Below are 22,717 nucleotides of genomic sequence, written 5' to 3' on the forward strand. Positions count from 1 at the left end.
CTAGTCCTGGCTTTCCATATTTTGTGCTGTTATTTAGCTGTGATTTACCTTTAGAAGTCCTCTAAGAGCCTAGTTGGCAATGCTGGAACACTTGGAAGTGTTGGCAATGCTGCTAGAGAATATTGATCTCTCATGGTCTGGCAAATTAGGTAATTGTCACTGGTCAGGTCTCAAGGTTGCCAAACTAGAGAGGTTCAATCTGTATGAAGTAACCCATGCGAATGACAGCAGGGAAACCAACAGGCATAAGGAACCTGTGAGGTTTTCCTTAATGGATATTTATCTCCAGATTTTTTGTTGGGGAGGGGAGTTTACCATCTTTTAAAATCGGATGCTGTACTGGACCACAAGCTCAACAGAACCTGAGGGAGTTAGAAGAAGACCAAGACCATCTGTGCTGAGGCTTCCTGACTCTGAGAGTCTCTTTCCTTGCTCCTTGGAAGCACGATTCCAGCACTGGCTCACTGACAAAGATGGCCCTGCTGGTGGTTACGCTGGAGACCATCCCACAAGGGGCTCTCCATCACTGAAAGGACTAGAGCAGCTTTTTAATGAAAATTCAGCTGCATGCAGAGAAGAACAGTGCACAACTGGGCTTGCTTGCTCCAGGCCATCTACGGCCTTCCTCATCCTTCCTGGATTCAAAGAGCATCCGTGGGGTCCATCCAGTATAAGCAGTTGAGAGCCCCTGACATTTTTTCCCCAGTACAGAAGGGATGGTGCATGCAGAAGATCTTTCTTGGGAGTGAGGGGGGGATCTGAGGGAACCCTCTTTCCCAGTTAGTGCTAAAACTGTGTATATTCTCTTTGTGTACAGATTTTGGTCCCTGCTACAGCTGCATATTTCTGTCTAAAGGCACAAGTAATTTTGGTTGGAATCAGACTGCCCAGTGCTCATGAAAACTCTTGCTGTAAAATGGCTCATCTGTAAAAGGCCATTAGTGGCTAGTAGAATTTCTTCTTTTTCAAGCATGATTAGAGATTGGTGTGTTCTGGAGCAGCACGTCCAAACATCTTTTCCTTACATGTGTGGCTAGGACAGGGGTTGGCAGCCAAAAGAGCAAGAGCTTTTTTTTTTTTTTTTTTTTAAATTTGGTAAAAACTCAATAATTCAAGAACTACAATGCATGTGAATTTGAGATGGTCCGTAATGAATACCATCAGATCATACTTTTCGTCACCCCTGTTTTAAGAACAGTGCACACAATGATTTGTAATGTGATAGATGTTTACTGCAGGACATTCTCACACATTTTACATATTCTATTTCCTCACTCTTTACATGTCTGTTTGTACCGCTGTCTTCCTGACTTTCACTCGTGAATCCAGTTTAATTATGTTCATTTTAGTTCATGATTAATTTTTTTCTTAAAAAACGTGCACTGCCCTTCACAGTAGGAATGCCGCAAGATACTTTTTCCTTTTCAAAATCAAGACTTTATTGGCAACATGATCAAAGCACAGATACAGTATCATATCCCACAGTGTACTGAACATATTAAAGGGGGAGTTATCCAACGTTGGAAGATCACATATCTTTTGCTATTTAGATAGGAGTTGTTCATTGTTGGCTTTTAGACTTTCATTGTTTATCAAAAATAATCAGGGTTTTGTTTTTTTTTTCACTTTGCAATTATGGTGTTAAGATCCACAAAGAGGTCCTTAAAGAGCCGCATGTGGCTCTGGAGCCACACGTTGCAGACCCCAGGGCTACGATAACTTTTCCATACATGCCATGCTATGGATACATTACGAGAATCTTGTATGTTTCTATGTATATCCTGCCACCAGTGAAGAAGATGCACTCTCCTGCTGGATATACATACTTTTTTTTTCAGGCCCACAGGGATGTAAGATGTTTTAGCTTTAATTCAAAATCATGGGGAGGTGCATACATGAAGTGTATGCATGGCTTTGAAAATGTGCCTCTTAACAGTATTTCAGGTTTAATGTACTGTACCCTCATATCACTCCAAAACTCGTTCTGGAAGAATTCAGCAAAGTATAATGTAGGATGGATGAATGCATCCTAATTTGCATCAGTTATTATTAAATACTTTTGGACACTAATGGCCTGATTCTCTGTACTATTTCACCATTTTACCATTATACCATAGTGTAATGCCAATGAGAGTTCATTGGAGTTATGGAAGGTACATGGATGCTAAATCAGTATAACAGAATAGAGAACCTATTCCTAGTAGTTCTGTAATTTCAGTCTGAAAAAATCACCAAATAGGGTCCGTTTCCATCAGTTTGATGGTTAAGCCCAAGCTAATCTAACAATAGTTATTTTTATCTGCAGATTTTTGAAGTAATATTTGATGCTATTTTGTATTACAATTGTTTAAGAGTTTTGCCAAAAATGTGCACTCTTAACAGCAACATTTAAGACTCATCTTTATTTCTGGCAAAAAAAATCTAATTAATAATCAAAATGTTCATACTGGCAATAATTCTGGTTGCATAATAGCAGTTTTTAGGAATTGTATAAAGGCAATGCCACAACATTTCTGCAACTTTTGAAAAGTAATGAAATCTAATGTAAGCAAGACGACAACTCCAATTCTGGTCTTCCCTTTCTTTTCTTGTTCTTCCATTTCCAAACCCTAGTAGAAAAGACTCCATGGGAGCCATGCACCAGATGCTCAAAGATCTACTAGCTATTAAAATAAGAGAGGAAATAAACCACTTGCTTTAAATTGAGGACTTAAAACCCTTCTTCTGTTCGAACATTTAATGTAAATATTTTCTTACTTTATGCTGCTCGTTCAGCAAAACAAAATGCATTAAAGTTCCAAGCCAAGGCTGAACATTCAAAGATAAAAACAACTGATCCTTTGGGTGAAATCAAGTAGCAAGGGAAAGAGATGGCATTAAACATACACAAATCTTTTATGAGCTATACACAGGTTTATTAGAACACCAAGGATTTTATGAGGGGAAAAAATAATTTTGCATGCCACTAAATATATATTTAATATAGCTGGTAAACATGCTACAAAAATCTGTGCAATGATGCAGAAGTCTAGAAATTGAATCTGCCATAGCCTAAGTAGATTTCTGCTGTGTGGTAGCTTTATGTATTTTCAGTGGGTCTTGTTACAAAATTGGTTGCACTTCATAGGCACAGCATTATTTTTAAGCAAATACAGATAAGTAGGTATTGTTGTGCTGCCAGTGTTCTCCGCCCAGGAGAGAGTCAGGTGCCACTCACCTGATCAGCAGAGAATCCACAGTCACACACAGTGGGCAGCATGTGTGTCTATTGGTGGTGTACATCCACACGTACCGTGGCGCACATGAAATTTATTCTGCCCTTGGATGGAACAAATTAGAGGGAGTGCTGGTTGTCACCATTGTAAAGAAGCAAAAGAGACAAAAAAAAAAAAAAAAATCCCACACATTTGTGGCCCAGAACTGAGAAGCAGAGAAAGAAAAAGACACCTCCCTCATGTAACTTGGGACACCGTGGTTCCCGTAGCACGCTCGCCCCATGCCAGTCTCCCCCAGCTCCCGGACCAGTTTAACTCTTCTGGGGCCTAGGGCTAGGAGATTTCGTGGGGCCCAATTTCCCTCTGGGTTGGGGCCAAAAATGAGTGCAGTGAGTTGCGGGGGGGGGGGCTCCTGAGGAGCGGGTGAAGGTGGGGTGCACAGGCTGGGTAAGGATGGAGGTCTGGGAGGGAAGGAGGGTGCAGGAGTGGTCTAGGAGGGTGGATGCAGGAGATCGGTGCACTTATGTGGTGCAGCTGTCGGGGGGAAGGGGGAAACGTCACTCCAGGCTGCCTCTGCACCAGCAGGCATATCTCCCTGCCACTCTCATTGGCTGCGACTCCCGGCCAATGGGCATGATGGGGTGGGGAGGGGAAGCCTGTGGGGAGCACTTCCCTGTGCTGTAGTTCCCCCAGCTGAAGGGGAGCGTGAACGGCAGCACTCAGTCGCTTTCTCCCCACTCCCACCCCTGCCAGGCAGAGGCTTTTAGTGCCAGCTCTCTACTGGTTCCCCCCATTGTGGGATATGGGGAGAGCTCTGAGCTGCAGGTTCTCCATCCTAGTTCTACACTTGTAGCATAAAAGGACTGTGGTAAGTGTGTGGTGTCTCTGGACAAAGTACATCTGGAGTCTGGTTTTCAAGTTTTCTGCTCTGCATTATTTGGAGCCTAGCCTGGAGCCCAGTTCTCCCCCATCCAAAAGTGTGTCCTGATCAGCATGTTATTAGCTGCTCTGGGTTGGTTGTGGGTGCTCTGTCTTGCCTGTTGGAGCTGCTCAACTTAAACAATTAAATATTAATTATTGCAGGGACTTATCCGCGATGAGGCTACTTCCCAGGTGAGTAACCCCCTAACTGCTGGACTACAGGCAATCTCTCTCACTGCCTGGTCTGGAGCAGGGACTTGGATCCCACTGGTCCCACAGCACTAGTGTGTCCCTAACCACCAAGACATTGGTGATACCTCTCTCATTGTGACTAGCCATACTGTGCTGGACCTGAGAAATCTTCCCAGCAAAAGTTTTCTCAAGCCAGATACATTCCCATGAAAAAAATCAGTTTTGGAAAATAATTTTTTTTTCTGAAAAAAGCCTTGTATTGAAAAATTTCCAACCAGCTCTGTTCGTTACAGTCTTCCACTGCACAAGAGAGTGCTATGGCAGGTAGGGAACATGGCCAGCTCTTCATTTGAGTGCAGAATTACAAAATGATTTGGAGGAAACATCATTATTTGTATATATGCCACAGGGTGGTTGTCCCCAGTAAATGAATTAGGCCCTACTCCCCTGGCCAGGGCAGATGTTCCCATCTGGCCAATTTAAAGGCTTCCAGAGAGATGCTGCAGGGATGTTTTTGTAGTTGTTTTTGTTTTTGTTTTGTTTTGTTTTGTTTTGTTTTGTGGGGGCAGGCAAGAAAGGAATTGCTCTCCAGCTGGAATGGTGAGTTTGGAATGGCTGGAATGGCTCTCTAATACAAGCACAGGAAAGGACTACCCTGAGAGCCAGAGTGTAGTGAAGGACACCAGGGTATGGTGTACGACTCCAGGACTATATGTTGCATACACAGTTTGGACTATGCTGGGTGAATTCTGGATGATAGCAGAGGGATTCTGTTATGATTTATGTGAATGGATGTTTGTATAAAGTGGGCCACAGTCTATATTTGTGTCCTCCCACAAGGGCTGTATTTATTTATATTTGGGAATAGACGTTGGATTATTTGTGGGGCTCAAAAGGAGGGAAATGGAGGGGAGGTATAATTGTCATGCTGTGGCCTGCCAAAAGAGGGCACTCCAGGTGAGGCTACCGTACAACACTGTTCTGTGCTTGTCACAAGAAAAGATAAAGCTGCCTTTGTCAGTGCATGTGGCACTGCTGAGCTGCCTCAGTGCAGCCCTCTGATCCTATAAAAACCGCTTCCTCAGCAAGCAGTTCTCTTCCAGCACTGTCTGGGTGCTGGGTCAAGTGGGGGGTGCTGGATTTCCACATGCCAGCTTGAGGAGAATAACTGCTTATTGGTAATGAAATGAATAATAACACTAACCTGCACTGACAGAGTGCTTTGGAAGAGTCTAACCACGTTCTTCCTTCAACTATGTGCGTGCTTGCACACGCACTCTCTCTCTTTCTCTCTCTGAACCCAGTGTAAAATCTTTCCTTGTCTGCGGTGCCTCCCCCATCTGCTGGTATAACTTTTATTCCACTTTTAAATAATAATAAAAAAAATCTAGGCATTAGCAATGAGATGGGTCTGAAACAAGAACAAACACTGCAGCAATCTTAGTGTGTTCCAGTTCCAGGTTCAGATTCAGATTTCAATCAGTTGAACCAAAATCCTGCATCCATGAAGGGATACTCAAAATCTGGTTCCAAGTTTTGAAGCTTAAGCTGGCAGCTTCTTCTCTGGCCTAGCCTGGTATCCCTCTGCTTTGTGGTGCAAATTCCTGCAGTTCAGTGGGGTCTATAGCTCATAGATTATGGAGACCTGTGTAACTGGGGCTATGTCAATACTAGACATGAGAGTTGACTGCGGATATGGAGTTTTAGCTATACTAATTGTGTAAATGTACTTGTATAGTAAGAGGGAATCACAAACTATTGCAAATGCACAGAAGAGGGTTGCAGTCAAACAAGTTTGAGAACCACTAATGTAATAGGACAGTGGAAATGGGGCTAAAATATGTCTCTGTAATAGTTTAGAAATTTACAGACGAAGAAGAAGGAATTTAAAATATCAATATATTATTCACTATCATCTAATTACAGTTTGACTTGTCAGCCATTTTCAATTGATTATAAACTCTGATCTGATGGCTGTACCAGCAGCTGGGAAAAAATAACTCCTGCCTTTTTAGAGAGACTAGTACCCTGTGTATACAGTGGAAAAGCATGAATCATTCATTTGGTGAAACTGCGTACTCTGGCCATGAAATTGTTATGAGATTAGGTTAGAGGCTAGTGCAATTAGCATGGGATTGATGTTGGGCATGTATGCTCAATTTTGATCTTAGTACTTGCTGAATCTCGGCTCTCCCTTATCAATTGCATTGCCTGTTGTGCATTTTTAAGAACATGGCACGTTAGGCATGCTGACAGTCACAGGGCCCATCGGCTGCGTAACTGGCTCAACAACTGTTAGCAGTGAGTTTCCACAACTTGGTTTTCATTACATTTATTGTATTATCTCTAAAGAAAGATACAAAGGCCTTTGTAGTGACACTTCCTTTTAATCAAGAGCATGTGTGAATGAACAAAATCCACTGAGCTGGATTTAAAAAGGGGAGAGGTGGTAACCTGAATCCATGGGACATTTATATGCAGGTAATAATTTTTAAAGCACTGTCCCAGTTAGGTTTCAGCATACTAATTTTAGTTGTTAAAGGTACAGTATTTACCAGTTTCATAATATGAATTTACTCAGCTCTGGGCAAGATTTCTACATGTCCTTTTTGGAGGGTTAGTCTATGGGGAAGTTCCAGTCCCCTCAAATGTAACAGAATCACAGAATCATAGGGCTGGAAGGGACCTCAGGAGGTCATCTAGTCCAGCCCCCTGCTTCAAGCAGGATCAACCCCTTCTAAGTCATCCCAGCCAGGACCTTGTCCAGCCAGGACTTAAAAACCTCAAAGGATGGAGAATCCACCACCTCTCTAGGCAACGCATTCCAATGCTTCACCACCCGCCTGGTGAAGTAGTTTTTCCTAATGTCTAACCTACACCTACACCTTACAGGAAGTGCTTGTTTTATATTCTTCAACTAGGCATTTATATTTGTCCCTCTCTTAATCTTAGAAGAGGCAAATACACACTATCTGCAGGCTCCAAAATACCACATCATCCTATAAGACCTTTCGCACACTGAGTAGTCTTCTGGTTAGCTCACCAGTTTTGGTTCGTCTGTTGATACTTTTTTGACAATACTAAATACGAGTACCACAGACACTCCTGCAAAGAGTGCTTCAAGTAACATTGTCCTGGCTTGAACTAGACACATTGGGTGGGATTTTCAAAGCCTCTCAGCCTATTCTCCCTTTATATTTAAAATCCCAGAGGCATCACTGGGGATAGCGTTAGGGCCAATGTTGAGCTTTCTGTAAATCCCATACTTATCGTATAGAACTGGAAGGGATCTTGAGAGACCATCGAGTCCAGTCACCTGCCCTCATGGCAGAACCTATTACCAACCCTGATGTAGCCGGCTAGTGCGGACGTGGCCCATATGAGTTACAGACACAAAATGCTGAAGGAGAACAGAATTTCTTAGGAAATTTCCCCAAGTTAATGGGAAAGAGATGGACATGAAAACTAAAACAATGGGACTAAGAATTATTCTCATTCTTGATTTCTGGTACAACAGTTGGCTTATATATACCCAGGTATGAGCTCCCTTTGTGAGGTATGTTGAGTTCTCAGCAACATATTGTGTTTTTCCTGTGTTTCGTTTTATTGTTGTATTTATGATACATGCTTGCTGCTGTTGCTATTGCCTCATTGCTGTTAAGTCCTTGGCAGATGCTGCAGTCAGTACTCTGGGCACGGAACACAAGTATAGCAAGTTCCCAGAAGGGTCCTCAAATGTAGGCTGCATGCGTATGCATATGTGCACACTAATACTGTTTTATTTTAAACGTTAACTGTACAATTTAAAAAGGTGTAATGTGCTGATATGATGACAGATAGTGCATGCTTGGGCATATATATCAGGACACTTAGTAGATTTAAACCTTGTCTTTTGAATTTTTCCTGTGTTTCATATGATTATTCAGATTATTCCTATTCAATAAATGGGAAACTCACGGATTGATTTAAATGTACTGAATCCTATTTTTATAGCATACTTACTGTTGCGCTCATATCTATTGTTAAAATTCAGTACAGAAAAGGCAAGTGCACACGGACTCTTCCGATTAATTCAAAAAGCTGCAATGGGAAAATGATGATATGCAAGGAATTAATAACTTGTTTTCTGTTGCCCATATTTGACCCTGATTTACACTCATGCAGCTCCACTTACTTCAGTACATTAGGGCTAAGTTTGTTCTTGAGCTTTCATAGAATTGCACATTAGAACTGAAAGGGACCTTGAGATGACATCAAGTTCAACTCAGTGTGTTGAGACAGGATCCATCGCACCTAGATCATCCTTGACATGTTTGCTGAACCTGATCTTAAAAACCGCCAGTGACAGGGATTCCTCAGCCTCCCAGAGAAGCCTGTTCCAGAGGTTCACTACTCTTACAGTTAGAAAGTTTATCCTAATATTTAACTTAAATCTCTCTCTTGTTCAGATGAAGCCAAATGATCTGTAGCAATGGCTACTTAAACTAGATATTAGATAAACCTTTCTAAGGGCACGTCTGTGCTGCAGACTTCTGGTGATGCTTAGGGTATGTCTACACTTGGGCATAAAGTCTATTTTTTAACACTAGATGTTATAAAGTTGAGGCTGTGTCCCCTGACTAACTCAGAAAATCAATTTAGTGTGTCTCCACAAGGTTGCGTAAGTCCATCTATGGAAGCAATGCATGCTGGGCACCTGTCCCACAGTTCCTGCAACCCTGTTGCATTTTAGGATTCTGTGCTGGTGTCTTGTGGGAAAAAATATGCCACAAGTGATTCTGGGTTTCTGATGTCATCATCCCAGAATGCAATTCCCTCACTTCCCCCTTTCCTTCTAGGAAAAAAAGGCATTTTCAACAGTTTTTGTATTGTCTGCCAGTCGCCATTACAGGCACTAACATGGATCCCAGTACACTTCAAAGTTTGATGCAGTGTTTTGTGTTCAGTTCCCACACAGTGATGCAGTATCTTCTGAATATAATGCCTATGCAGTATGAGCTCGTTGTTCCTGGGCACTGATGGATGTGAAGATCTGGAGAGAAGAACTGCATAGTTTCTGGAAGCACTGGAGTTACTGTACATAATGTAGCACAGGTTCTAGAGCCACAAAACCATCACATACTGGTAGGATTGCATCCTTTTGCAGTCATGGGATCATCAACTGTGACTGTGAAACTTCCACATGCGTAAGGCAAATTTCAGTGAACTTTGTGAACTGCTCTCTCCCTCCCTGAAGCACAACAATACCAGAATGAGACCTGCTTTGACAGTCAAGAAGTGTGTTGCAATTGCTCTTTGGAAATTTGCAGTGCCAGACAGTTACTAGTCAGTGGGCAATGAATGTGGAGTGGGCAAATCTATGATGGAGGCTATTGTCATCCAGATAGTCAAGGCGATCAACAGGCTTCTCCTGCAGAAGACAGTGACTCTGGGGAATATGCAGGAGATGGTGGACAGATGTTCTGCCATGGGTTTCCCTAACTGTGGTGGGGCTATAGATGGAATGCACATCCCCATCCTGCACTGGACCACCAGGCCTCAGAGTACATAACCGCAAGGCATACTTCTCTATGGTGCAGTAGGTGTTGGTGTATAACAAAGGTCATTTCATGGACATCAATGTGTGGTAATTGGGAAGGGTGCATGACGTGAATCTTTTAGGAAGTCTGGTCTGTTTACGAAGCTCCAGAGTGGAACTGTCTTCCCAGATCAGAAAAATAATACTGACGTCATGGAAATGGCCAAAGTAATTTTGTGTGACCCTGCTTGCCCCTTGTTCCCTTGGCTTATGAAGCCCTACATAGGCACCCTGGACTCCAGTAAGGAGCTCTTTAACTATAGGCTGAGCAGGTGCAGAATGGCACTAGAAAGCGCCTTTGGCTATTTAAAAGCCAGGTTCAGGTGCTTCTGACCTGCTTAGACTTCCATGAAGAAAACACTACTGTTGTCATTGGGGCCTGCTGTATTCTTCATAATATTTGCAAGGAGGGGAAGGAAAGTTTCATGCTTGCGTGGGGGTCTGAGGCAGAGATTCTGGCAAGAAATTATCAGCAACCATCCCCAAAAGACAATGGGAAAACCCAGAAGGAAGCACTGAAAATCTGGGATGCCTTGAAAACCAAGTTGGTGAATAAGCACGAAGGGCATTAACTGGCATCCCCCCATCTGTTTCCTTGCCCTTTATTAAACCCCCCTCCAACCGTGAGACAACCATCACTATCCACCCAACCCCAAAGCATGTTAACCAATAAATGAAACTTTTCCCCAAAAAATGTTTTTTATATAGGGGCACTAATGGAAGAGTGGGGAGTATAGGGGGAAAAAAAGATAATAAGGTCATGATTAGTCATCAAAGGTTAGCCTTCTGGTGGGTGTTGATTTAGTGCGTCTGTGAAGCAGCGCTCTCCGTGGCATTTCTCTCTCATACTGGGTCCCAAGAAGAGGAGGGGAGCAAATGCGTGAAGGGAGGAGGTATGGAAGGAAGGACATCAATTGAATGGGGGATGCAGAGCCAGGATCAGAGGAGTGGACTGAGTTGAAGCAGGTCTAAAATGTTGGTGACTGGGGGATGCAGTGCTCCGTCCAGGGGAGGAGAATGAATGGGATAAGGGTGGCATGTATCAGTGGTGACTGGAGTGGCCTGGGGATGCTGTGCATATAAAAGGGGAAGGTAAGGTGTACAGATGTGGGGGGGCAGGTAATGGGACGTGTTGGAGGGGTGGGGTGCATGACTTTTTCTCAAGCACTGCTTCAATTAAGGAAGGGGTGGCTGATTGTGATTCTCAATCAGCGACTCAGTCAGTTCTGTCTGCTTGCTCATAAAGCATGTGAATGAGCCCTGTATTCATGCTTGACAGTTCATGTATTTTCTCCAGTCACTGAGCTGTGCTTTTTCCTCTGTCACTACATCAAAATAATTTTTGAACATTTCATTCCGGTCTTCTTCTTCCTCCACATTTGAGGCAACCTCTTATTGGCTGGACTGGGCCCTCTTTTTCTCATACGAAGGTCGTTTCCTAATAAAATAAATTTAGAAATATTAATGTCATTGGTAATAGCAACGTTTTTATCTTGACTCAGAACAATGACCGTGCTGACAGAAAAAACGGCTGTGTGTGTTTATGGAAAAGCATGTTGTAACTGCATAGTCACTCTGGTGACTCTTAAGACTCAAGAATACATGATTCCAAACCGAACAATTTCATCTTCTCTACAGCCGAGGTTTATCTTCAGCACCATAGTAAGCTATCCTTGCTCATGGGAAAAACATTCTTAAAGCAATGGCAGGGAGGACGGGAGTGAAGCCGCCGGCCCATGGTGGAGTGGGTGGCAACATCATGGCATTCTTAAAGCTTGTCATCCTGGGAGGGAATGGTGGTTGCCTGGAGCGTGTGCTGCTAAAAGCAGTGCTGGGATTTTAAAGCAGCTGCTCCAGGAGTTAAAAAACTCATAAAAAGCCACTTGTGGGTGCACATGTGAACCAAGAGAGGGTCCAATTGCCTGCTGGCCTAGGAGCAGGGGGATTGCTGTGAGTCGGATTGCCAGCTGTCCCAGGGGAGCTAGGGGTTGCCTGGAGCATGTGCTGCTTAAAGCAACACCTGGACTTTAAAGTGTCTACTCAAGGAGATGCATGAGAGTTTTGCTCTGCTCTGGGTAGGTCACAGGCAAAAATCGTTAGTGACTCATGAAACTTCTCATGCGTTCTAGGTTGCCAGATGAGACATCAGCCTCATCAGAATAAGAAAAAGAGATAAGGAAAGATTGCTCATTCTATCTGGGTACTATGTTGGAAAATTTGTAAGAGTGCTCTGTGGGGCCATTCTTCCTGACCACTTACTGGTGGCATGGCATGGTAAGGTGTCTTACTGTGGAAGCAGGAACAAGTCAGGTCTCCCCAAAAATCTTGTGATGGAAATCCACAAGTGCCTCTCTAAAACCTTCAGCCTTTTGTCCAAATAGGATCAATGCTCCATCCCAAGACATATTAAGAAGCTGTTCTCAGGGAAAGGGGCATAGGTCGTCCACCCCACAACTGCAACATACTATTAACAGTAGAAGGAAAGCATACTTACCAGAAGTGCCCCCTCTAGGATCTGGGTTTGCTTCCAAAGCCGCCTCCTGAGTTAAGGGGATGAGCTCCACTGGCTCCAGCTTGACAAACAGCTCCTGGCTTTCAGGATCTGCTTCTACCTTGGAATGAACCCTGCTGTCATCCACCCTGTCCACATCAGCATGCGCTTCGTCATTGTTCTGAGGAACACTCTTCACAGAGCTGAGTCATCTTCTGGGGGAAGAGGTTGCGTCTGCCCCAGAATAGCGTGAAGTTCATTGTAGTATTGGTATTTCCATTGACTTGCTTGCATTTCTGGTAACTCTATCTCAGCTGCTTGGTCTTCACGTAGCACTGCTGAGTGTCTCTGCTGTAACCTTTCTCAGTCATGTCTTGCAATATTTTAGCATAAATATCAGCATTCCTTTTCCTGGCTTGTAGCTGTTGGACAAATGGCTTCTTCTCCCAACAACGAAATGAGGTCCAAGATCTCCTGATGTCTCCATGGTGGGGTCTTTTTGCAATCCTGGGAACTCATGGCTACAAGGTATGGTAGGTGTGGTGCAGAGATGTGATCCACGCATCTGCTCTCCATACTGGCCGGAGAGGAAAGGAAATCTAATCCAAATTTCTGGGCTGATGACCACCACTTCCTGTCACCTACTTTCGACTCACCTTGAGAGCAGCAGAGGTGGAGTGATGACCAGAAAGGACACCTTGAGGGACATAGTGGGACAGTTTCAAAGGCTAATAAAATCAATTTTAATAACACTGCCATCTCTTTGTATAGTTTGACATTGCAAATTTGACTTCTCGAGTTATTCCAGGGGAAGTCAACGTTACAAAAGCCAACCTTAGAGCCCCTTAAAATTGACTATTGAGCACTGGGGTGTAGACAGATAGTTTATAAAATCGACCTTAGACCCTTAAACTGTACTTATTCTCCTAGAGTAGACCAGGCTAAAGTTATTTGGGCACAAAGCCACTGCAGTCTGTTGTTTTGTGTGGGTGTGTACTTGACTCCTTGCATCAGTGCAGAGCATGCTGAACAGGAGTTCTTGTGTCAATGAACAACAAGGGCTGTGTCTACACTAGCCCCAAACTTCGAAATGGCCGCGCAAATGGCCATTTCAAAGTTTACCAATGAAGCGCTGAAATGCATATTCATCGCTTCATTAGCATGCGGGCGGCCGCGGCACTTTGAAATTGACGCGCCTCGCCGCTACGTGGCTCATCCCGACGGGGCTCCTTTTCGAAAGGACCCCTCCTACTTCGAAGTCAGCTCATGGGAATAAGGGGACTTCGAAGTAGCTGGGGTCCTTTCGAAAAGGAGCCCCATCGGGACGAGCCGCGCAGCAGCGAGGCACGTCAATTTCGAAGTGCCGCGGCCGCCCGCATGCTAATGAAGCGCTGAATATGCCTTTCAGCACTTTATTAGTAAACTTCGAAATGGCCATTTGTGTGGCCATTTCGAAGTTTGGGGCTAGTGTAGACGTAGCCAAGGTGAACCACAGGTAAATATAGAATCATAGACTAGCGAAACTGGAAGGGACCTTGAGAGGTCATCAAGTCCAGTGTCCTGTACTCATAGCAGGACCAAGGGCTATCCAAATAATCCCTGACAGATGTTTGTCTAACCTGTTCTTCGATGTCTCCAATGATGGCGATTCCACAGCCTCCCAAGGAAATTTATTTCAGTGCTTATCCATCCTGACAGTTTGAAAGTTTTTCCTAATATCCAACCTAAACCTCCCTTGCTACAACTTAAGTCCACTGTGTAGCTCACCATTGTCTTTTGGAAAGTTTTGGCAACAGAGGGTGGGGCCAAAATGAACCACATGGAGTGACTGGCTGTGAGGAATCAAGTTCCCATTGGGCCAATTTCTTCATCCCATAATGCCATAATTTTAGGCTGATTTTTCATATCCCAGTAAACCACCACGGGATTTATTTTTTCTTTCCACCATCTATAACAGAAGCACGGAGCTTGCACAGCTCTGCTTGATTGTTGTGCGCATTGCAAGCACAGAATGCATGATCCTCTGGCATCTGCTGATAGGATTTAGAAAAATCATAGATTTCATGATTTTTGCTATTTAAATCTGAAATGTCATGGTGGTGTAATTGCAGGAGTCCGATTCAAAAGGGAATTTGTCAGGGAGGGTTGTGGTACTATTACTTTTACTTATGTACTGTTGCTTGCCTTCAAAGCTGGGCAGCTAGAGAGTGATGACTGGGAGCCCAGCTATGAAGGCAGAGCCACTGCCAGCAGCAGTGCAAAAGTAGGGATACTGTGGGACAGGTTTGCCATCCTTATTTCAGCACTGTGGCTTGCAGAGTAGGTCCCTCAGTAAACATCTGCCACTCTCCAGGCACTCAGCTTGGTAAGGGCATGGTATGGTATTGCCATCCTTACTTCTGTGCTGCTGCTGATAGGCTGCTGCCTTCAGAGCTGACCACTCAGCCAGCAGCATCACTTTCTGGCTGTCCAGCTCTGATGACAGTGCAGAAGTAAAGGTGGCAGTACTGCGGCTACTCCAAAATAACCTTGTGAGCCTCTTGCAACTCCCTTTTGGGTCAAGACTCCAGTTTAAGATATGCAGGTCTGCCCCTGAGTGAAGTCTGTATCGTATAGGATAATAGCACACAAAAGGCCAGATTTTAGAGGGGAAGACCAGATTTCACAGTCTGTGATGCTTTTTTCCCCCAGCTGTGAATTAGTTAGGACCATGCTTTTTAAATGCTTCTAGAAGTTCCATACGTGGTTGCTTTGTCCAGTCTAGATTTCAGAATTTAAAGTGATTCACAGATTTTTTTTTTGTTCAGTTTAGCAGACATCACTCTAGTCTGACCACTTGTTTAACTCAGACCAGCTGATTCCAGCACTGAATTCATGATTGGACTTGAGCAGTATTTCTCAACCTTTTTAGGCTGGTGGACTTCAACAGGGAGGTTTAGAGTACTGCACACAAAGAAAATCCTATTAGTAAGGAGAACTCAGTTGTCTGCCTATTATATTGGTGAGGGAACACATTAATATTTGGATCAGATTCTGTGACCGTGAAAGGGGGCTCCTGTGAACAAACTGATAGCTTTTATGACAAGTAATATGAAATGAAGTAACATATTTTGAACTAATACCTTTCACATAAGGATCCCAGTGTATTTTGCTTATAGTTGGTCTTCCTAGCACCATTGGTGTTGAGATATAGTCTGTATTGTTGAACCTGTTTCACAGATGGCTAAAATAAAGCATAGACAACTTAGTGATTTGTCTGTAACAGCTCAGCAAATAAATTGCAGAATTGGGAAGAAAATCCAGGAATGCTGACTCCCAGTCTCATTCTTACCTCTGGTGGTAGCTCTTTTGTTACGGTAGGGTAGAATACAGCCATGCTATCAGTTTCCATATCACAGGTACCTATAATCTGATCTGCAGTACATACCTGCAGAACTCCAAGAGACTGCTGAAACCGATCATAAACCTTGGTGTTAGGTAGTCAACCTGGAAATCTGGTCTCTGCTTTTTAACTAAAGCTGGCTAAACTCCTTTAGGATAAGAGAGACAAATTGAAGCATGGCTTGAAGCAATGAATGTTATTTTTGTACAGTATAGAAAAAAAAAGAAGATGGAGATCATCAATCAAAATGTAATCGAGAGCATTACACCAAAAGCACTATGCTAAATATCTGTCCTAAACTGGCTTTCGTGTAGGATGAAATGCTAGAAAACATCCTCTACCCAAAGCAGTGTCTGATGAAGTTAAATATGTTTTTTTTTTTTTTTACATAAACTGTCACAACAATGTCTTTTGGTTCAGTCAGAAGAATGACTGACTGAATAAATTTTGCTCTGATGGAAGGGTACATTTCTGCTTCCCAAAATGTGTAATTCTAGAAGAAATTTCTGTGGCAGAGTTAGATTTTCGAGTTGACATTTTGAATTCCTTTTACCTACTGTACATTAAAAAAAATTCATACATGAATAACCAAAAGAAAAAAATTGGCATGGGGTGGGAGTCCTTTCTTCCTTCCCTTTGTGTAATAGTGTAACAACTAGCCACAGACTAGCATTTGAATACAGCAAATGGCTTTTTTCTCCCTTTATATGTCCCCCTTTTAAATAGTCTTCCTGCTCACTCTTTAAAAGCGATGAGCCAAATTCATCCCTAGCACAAGCTATTGAGTTATGGAGCTATCCCAGGAATTAATTTGGCCCTGTTTATTCAGGCTAAACAAACTGTGTTCCCATACCTTATCTCTTAATTGATGTTCCCATGTCTGTGTGAACTGTGATGTTTCTACTGGACTTCCATAGAAATAAATAATTCCTCCTGGAAAACAAGTCTTTTCAATACAATAAGCCTTTCCTTTGGAACTGCAAAGGCATTCTTCCTGTGCTTGATCTGCCTGCGTGGCATAACTGAGCAAACCCATATTCTTCAGCTGCTCCAAGGTGGATCGGTACCCTCAATGGCTAACTAGGTCCATGGTTTTAAATATTCAAAACATCTCAAGAGCACGCAGAATTCAATTTGATACCAAAGATCAGTGGAGGCTTGGAAAATATACTCTTTACATCACTGATGTAATTGCATGCCTTTCAGATTCTGACTTTAGAATTGGTTTGTAAGGTTTTTCACAAAATGGACTGTTTTCATGTTGTGTTATGAAGTTGAGTGGTGGAAATGGCAGATAAGTTGATGAATAGCATTGTACGTTGGGATTTTTAGAAAAATTCCAAGCTTTGTTTACGATGATTTATATACTGAGTCTTAAACCACTTTCTGAATACACATGCACTAACAAATATGTATTTTTATCTTTTAGTGATGGTGTAATAATTTATAAATACGAAAGTATTAATGTCATTGAATCATGATTGTTTTCCTGTGTATTAATCAACTATCCTGCCATATATGGGTTTTTGAAATTATCCTTTCTTGTCCTGGTCATACTAAAGAGTAATCCAGTCATTAAAAGTGGCCAAGTTGTTCATCATAGCTTTCTTTTATATAAATGTAGGCTGTTTTGATGAGGAAATTGCATATGAAACAAGCCTGCTTTTCTTCAAGTGTATGCATTGATCTTAAGTATTGGATGAAGAATTTAAATGATTATTTTGCAGCCTATATAGCTTTCACGTTGTTCACAAACCGCTCACTTTGACTCCATGCTTTTTTTGGTCTGTCACTTAAGTCACGTGGTATTGTTTGTGCTCTTTGACTGACTGACTGACTGGTCATAGAATATGAAGTAATAAGTATCTCTGTTGTGACTGTTTGGATAAGAAAACATTTGTGTGAAGATGCAGGGAACTTTTATGATAACTGTTAATTGGTTGAATATTGGCCCTGATTCAGCAATGTTTTTAAATCTCATTGAAGTTAAGCATGTGGGACAGGGTCAGGCCGGAGGGCTGCTGCAGCAGGGGGGAAGTAGCCCAACAAGGGAGAGAAGGGCCAGCTCCCTTGCTAAGGAGAGGTGGATTGCTGCAGGGCAATCAGGAGCAGCTGGCGGGGAACCAGCCCAGGCAGACGAGGACTAGCTGGCCCCATTCAGGGACCTGTTGACGGCCTGTGGGTGGCCTTTTAAAAGCTGCCCCAGTTAGAGGGTGCTGGGTGACAGAGATGAGAGTGATAGAGGGTGCGAGGAAAGGTGAAGAGAGACAGACAAACCAACACTAAAGCTGCGTCTACACGTGCACGCTACTTCGAAGTAGCGGCAGTAACTTCGAAATAGCGCCCGTCACGTCTACACGTGTTGGGCGCTATTTCGAAGTTGAAATCGACGTTAGGCGGCGAGACGTCGAAGTCGCTAACCCCATGAGGGGATGGGAATAGCGCCCTACTTCGACGTTCAACATCGAAGTAGGGACGTGTAGACGATCCGCGTCCCGCAACATCGAAATAGCGGGGTCCTCCATGGCGGCCATCAGCTGGGGGGTTGAGAGATACTCTCTCTCCAGCCCTTGCGGGGCTCTGTGGTCACCGTGGGCAGCAGCCCTTAGCCCAGGGCTTCTGGCTGCTGCTGCTGCAGCTGGGGGTCCGTGCTGCATATACAGGGTCTGCAACTAGTTGTTGGCTCTGTGTATCTTGCACTGTTTAATGAAAGTGTGTCTGGGAGGGGCCCTTTAAGGGAGCGACTTGCTGTTGAGTCCGCCCCGTGACCCTGTCTGCAGCTGTGCCTGGCTCCCTTATTTCGATGTGTGCTACTTTGGCGTGTAGACGTTCCCTCGCTGTGCCTATTTCGATGTTGGGCTGAGCAACGTCGAAGTTGAACATCCACGTTGCCAGCCCTGGAGGACGTGTAGACGTTATTCATCGAAATAGCCTATTTCGATGTCGCAACATCGAAATAAGCTATTTCGAAGTTGGGTGCATGTGTAGACGTAGCCTAACAGTGCTAGCTGCTATGAGCAGGAGATAGCTGGCATGGGAGCCCAGAGGGTGTAACCTGACTCCCGCTCCAGAAATCAGCTACTTGCCTGACTCCTGATGTGGAGCGAGGGCTACTGGCCCCAAATACTGGTGGGGGAAAGAGGGGCCCTGGCCATACATGTAATTAAGTGATTGGCTCACTTGAGACTCTTCCAAATAATATAAGCCCATGAATCAGCTCGAACAATGTTGGTGTTTAAGGTTTCATTACTCAGGCTTTTTAAAATACTGTCCAGTCAGCTCTTTCACTTTTCTACATTGATTTTCATCTTCAAAGCATTCTAAAAGGAGCAGTGAATCTAAACTTTACTGATTATTGACCCCCCTTCTACAAGTGGAGAAACTGAAGAAGAGGGCTGCATTCTCCTCTCGGTTATGTCCCTTTAACTGTGTGAAGTCAGAAGATTTTCTCCAGAATGTGGTCCAGAGAGTTGGTGATTTGCCCAAGTGAACAGTCAGAGACAGGATTAGAATGCGGAAGCTCTTGAGTCACTGTTCTGTGGCCAGACTGCCTTTCTGTCATGCGTTTTTCCCATAGAAAGTTCTCACGCGGGCTTGCTGTGGTTGTTGAGAGGGGGCTGTATAATGTATGTAGAGAGCTCCAAAGGGAATATTATTTTGATTTTTGTCTTTTTGTTTCTTCTCTTTCATTCCAGTGAAATGAAGCAGAAACTCGATGAAGAGGGTAACAAGTGCAGCATCCTTTCAAAGCAGCAGAAGTTTAATGAGCACTGTTGCATTCGCTGCTGTTCACCTTTCACTTTCCTCATCAATAGCAAGCGGCGGTGCCAAGACTGCAAATACAACATCTGCAAGAACTGCAGCTCCTACCAGAAGAAGGACAAGGCTTGGCTCTGCAACGTCTGCCAGCAGGCTAGGTAGGTGCATGTTGTACCATTGCCAGATATGGAACAGTTGGGCTTGACCTTTCCTCCTTTGATGTAGCTGGCTTGAATAGCAATAGGTTTGAGTCCATGGTAGCCTGAAAGAAGTGTGGGCTCGCTACTCATTTACATACATAGCTTCTGGGCAAGCTAGTCTAGCCTGTGCTGCCAAACGTGCTGTGCTGCTTCATTGCCTTAGTTGTCTCAATTAGCTAAATCCAAGCTAACTCAGGTCTATCTACACATGCTACCTTTTACTGCAGTGTAGACATATCCTAAGTGTCTGAGTGTAGCAAATAAGATGTTCTGAGGCCACCATACTACCAGGTCATCTCATATTTGCATAGATGCTCAATGAACGAATCATTAATACTACAATAGTTTCCTCTTTCAGATCACCTGTCTCCAGCAGTTAACTTATATGGTTGATTAATGCAGTGATCATTTACTGTGGTTTAAGGCTATGCAGCTGCAGGTTTAAAATATACAGAGGAAACCAACAAAGACAGTTGTGTACAGTCTAACCTTCACCATACAGTGAATTATTTTACATATTCTTATGTCATTTGTCCTATGGGCTTCTTTAATATAAAATAGATAATTTTATTACAGAAAGATAATCAGTGTGGGTAGTTAGAATAGCTTTGACAATGGAAAACTCTTCTCTTCAGTCTGTCTCCCTATATTTTGTTCCTTTGTACTCAGACTATAGATAGTTATTGACAGTGCTTTCTTTTGTGCTGGTGCTTGCTGGTACTGAGTATCCGCACCTCAGCATCTCCAACCATGGGATTGGCTGGTGGGGCGGGGCAGGGAGCTGGCTGAGTACCAGCTCCCTTTTTTTTTTTTTTTTTTTTTTAAACACAAAAAAGGCCCTGGTTATTGAGTGGATGCAAGAAAACACTAGCAAAACCCCCCAGATGCCGTCCAGTAAGGCTTATTTCAACTAGAGAGACTAGGAATAGAATGTTTCTGCAGTAATGTAAAGTTTAGTTCCAAAAGCTTAAACCTTATGAAACCTGTCTAATTTTGAACTTGATTATCCAGGTTTTATCAAAATCTGTTCTTTTGACTGTTTTGGATAGGAAGCATGTATTTTTGTTTTTTAACAGGGTTTTCTGCTAATACCTTTTGTGAACCTATTAGTCTTCCTAACTTTCAGTTTGCACAAAACTAGGTAATGTCATCAATCTGCTTTAACACATTTTTTCCCTTTGGCTATGTCTACACTAGAGCTATCTGTCAACAGCAGTTATGGTCGGAAAAGATCTTCCGACAAAACTTCTGTTGACAGATTGTGGCCAGACCATAAAGCAAATAGAAAAAGTGGTCTTCTCTGCCAACAGAGAGCAGCTAGCTCTCTGCCTGGCTGCTCTCTCAACAGACGACTGGAAGCATAGCTTGGGCTACGTCTACACGTGCATGCTACATCGAAATAGCTTATTTCGATGTAGCGACATCGAAATAGGCTATTTCGATGAATAACGTCTACACGTCCTCCAGGGCTGGCAACGTCGACGTTCAACGTTGACGTTGGGCAGCACCACATTGAAATAGGCACTGTGAGGGAACGTCTACACGCCAAAGTAGCACACATCGAAATAAGGGTGCCAGGAACAGCTGCAGACAGGGTCACAGGGTGGACTAGAGCTTCCGGGGCAACAGCTAGCCGCTCCCTTAAAGGGCCCCTCGCAGACACACGCAGCCTGCACAGCACGCGGTCTGCAGAGCCATAGGCACGCACACCTCGAGCGACGCAGTCATGGACCCCCAGCAGCAGCAGCCAGAGGTCCACCCAGTCGCCCCTGTAGGAGCAGTGCTCGCCCTGCTCCATGCCATGCAGGAGGCAGCTGAGCACATCCTTGCCACAGAGGAGGAGCTGCCCGCAGGGGAGGAGGATGCAACTCCCAAACCTGCAGCACCTCCCTCCCCTGCCTCATACGCCGCCTGCTGTGGAGCTACCCCACCAGCACCAACTGGTGGGAGTGGCTGGTGCTCAGAGAGTGGGACGACAACCGCTGGCTCCAGAACTTTCGTATGAGCCGGCAGACATTTCTGGAGCTCTGCCAGTGGCTCACCCCCGCACTGAGGCACCAGGACACCTTCATGCGGCGTGCCCTCAGCATCGAGAAACAGGTCGGCATCGCTGTCTGGAAGCTGGCCACTCCAGACAGCTACCAATCTGTGGGCCAGCAGTTTGGCATTGGCAAGGCCACCGTCAGGGCTGTCCTCATGGAGGTAAGAGGACCCACGGGGGGAGGGGGAGGGGAGCCCTGGCAGGGGAGGGAAGGGGGGCCCTGGCAGGGGAGGGCCACACACACCCTGCACACCCCTCATTGTTGCTCTCCCATGTGCTTCCCCTGCAGGTCGTCCGCGCCATCAACGCCCTGCTCCTCCACAGGCTCGTGAGGCTTGGGGACCCAGATGCTGCCATTGCGGGCTTTGCCACCCTGGGCTTCCCCAATTGCTTCGGGGCTCTGGATGGGACCCACATCCCCATCCGCGCCCCAGAGCACAGTGGAGGACACTACTTAAACAGGAAGGGCTACCATTCAGTGGTCCTCCAGGCCTTGGTGGAGAGCCGGGGCCGTTTCTTGGACATTTGTGTGGGCTGGCCTGGCAGCACCCACGACGCCCGGGTATTCTGGAACTCGGGCCTGTGCCGCCGGCTGGAGGCGGGGACCTACATCCCCTAGCGGGAGATCCCTCTGGGGGACACCACCATGCCCCTCTGCGTCATCGCAGATGCGGCATACCCCCTCCGGCCCTGGCTCGTGCACCCTTACAGGGGCCATCTGTCAGCCAGCCAGGAGCGCTTCAACCTGCACCTGAACCATGCGCGCCAGGTGGTAGAGCGCATATTTGGGCACCTCAAAGGGCGCTGGAGGTGTCTCCACACCCGCCTTGATGCGGGCCCCACCAACATCCCCCAGATTGTGGGCGCGTGCAGCGCCTCCACAACCTGGTGGAGAGCAAGGGGGAGGCCTTCTTTCAGGGCAGGGCTGTGGAGGCCGG

At 44.7% G+C, this 22,717-nt stretch overlaps 1 protein-coding gene across 1 annotated transcript in view; it reads left to right on the top strand.

The window, feature by feature from the left end:
- MYRIP (myosin VIIA and Rab interacting protein) overlaps window positions 1-22,717 on the top strand; it is a 390,058-nt gene that overhangs the window by 170,354 nt on the left and 196,987 nt on the right. The window contains exon 3 of the mRNA XM_074986085.1: window positions 19,475-19,696. Coding sequence (XP_074842186.1) covers window positions 19,475-19,696 — 222 coding nt within the window. The remainder of the gene's footprint in view (window positions 1-19,474; window positions 19,697-22,717) is intronic.

The sequence above is a fragment of the Carettochelys insculpta genome, chromosome 2 (assembly GCF_033958435.1).
Source record: "Carettochelys insculpta isolate YL-2023 chromosome 2, ASM3395843v1, whole genome shotgun sequence".
Lineage (NCBI taxonomy): Eukaryota > Metazoa > Chordata > Testudines > Carettochelyidae > Carettochelys > Carettochelys insculpta.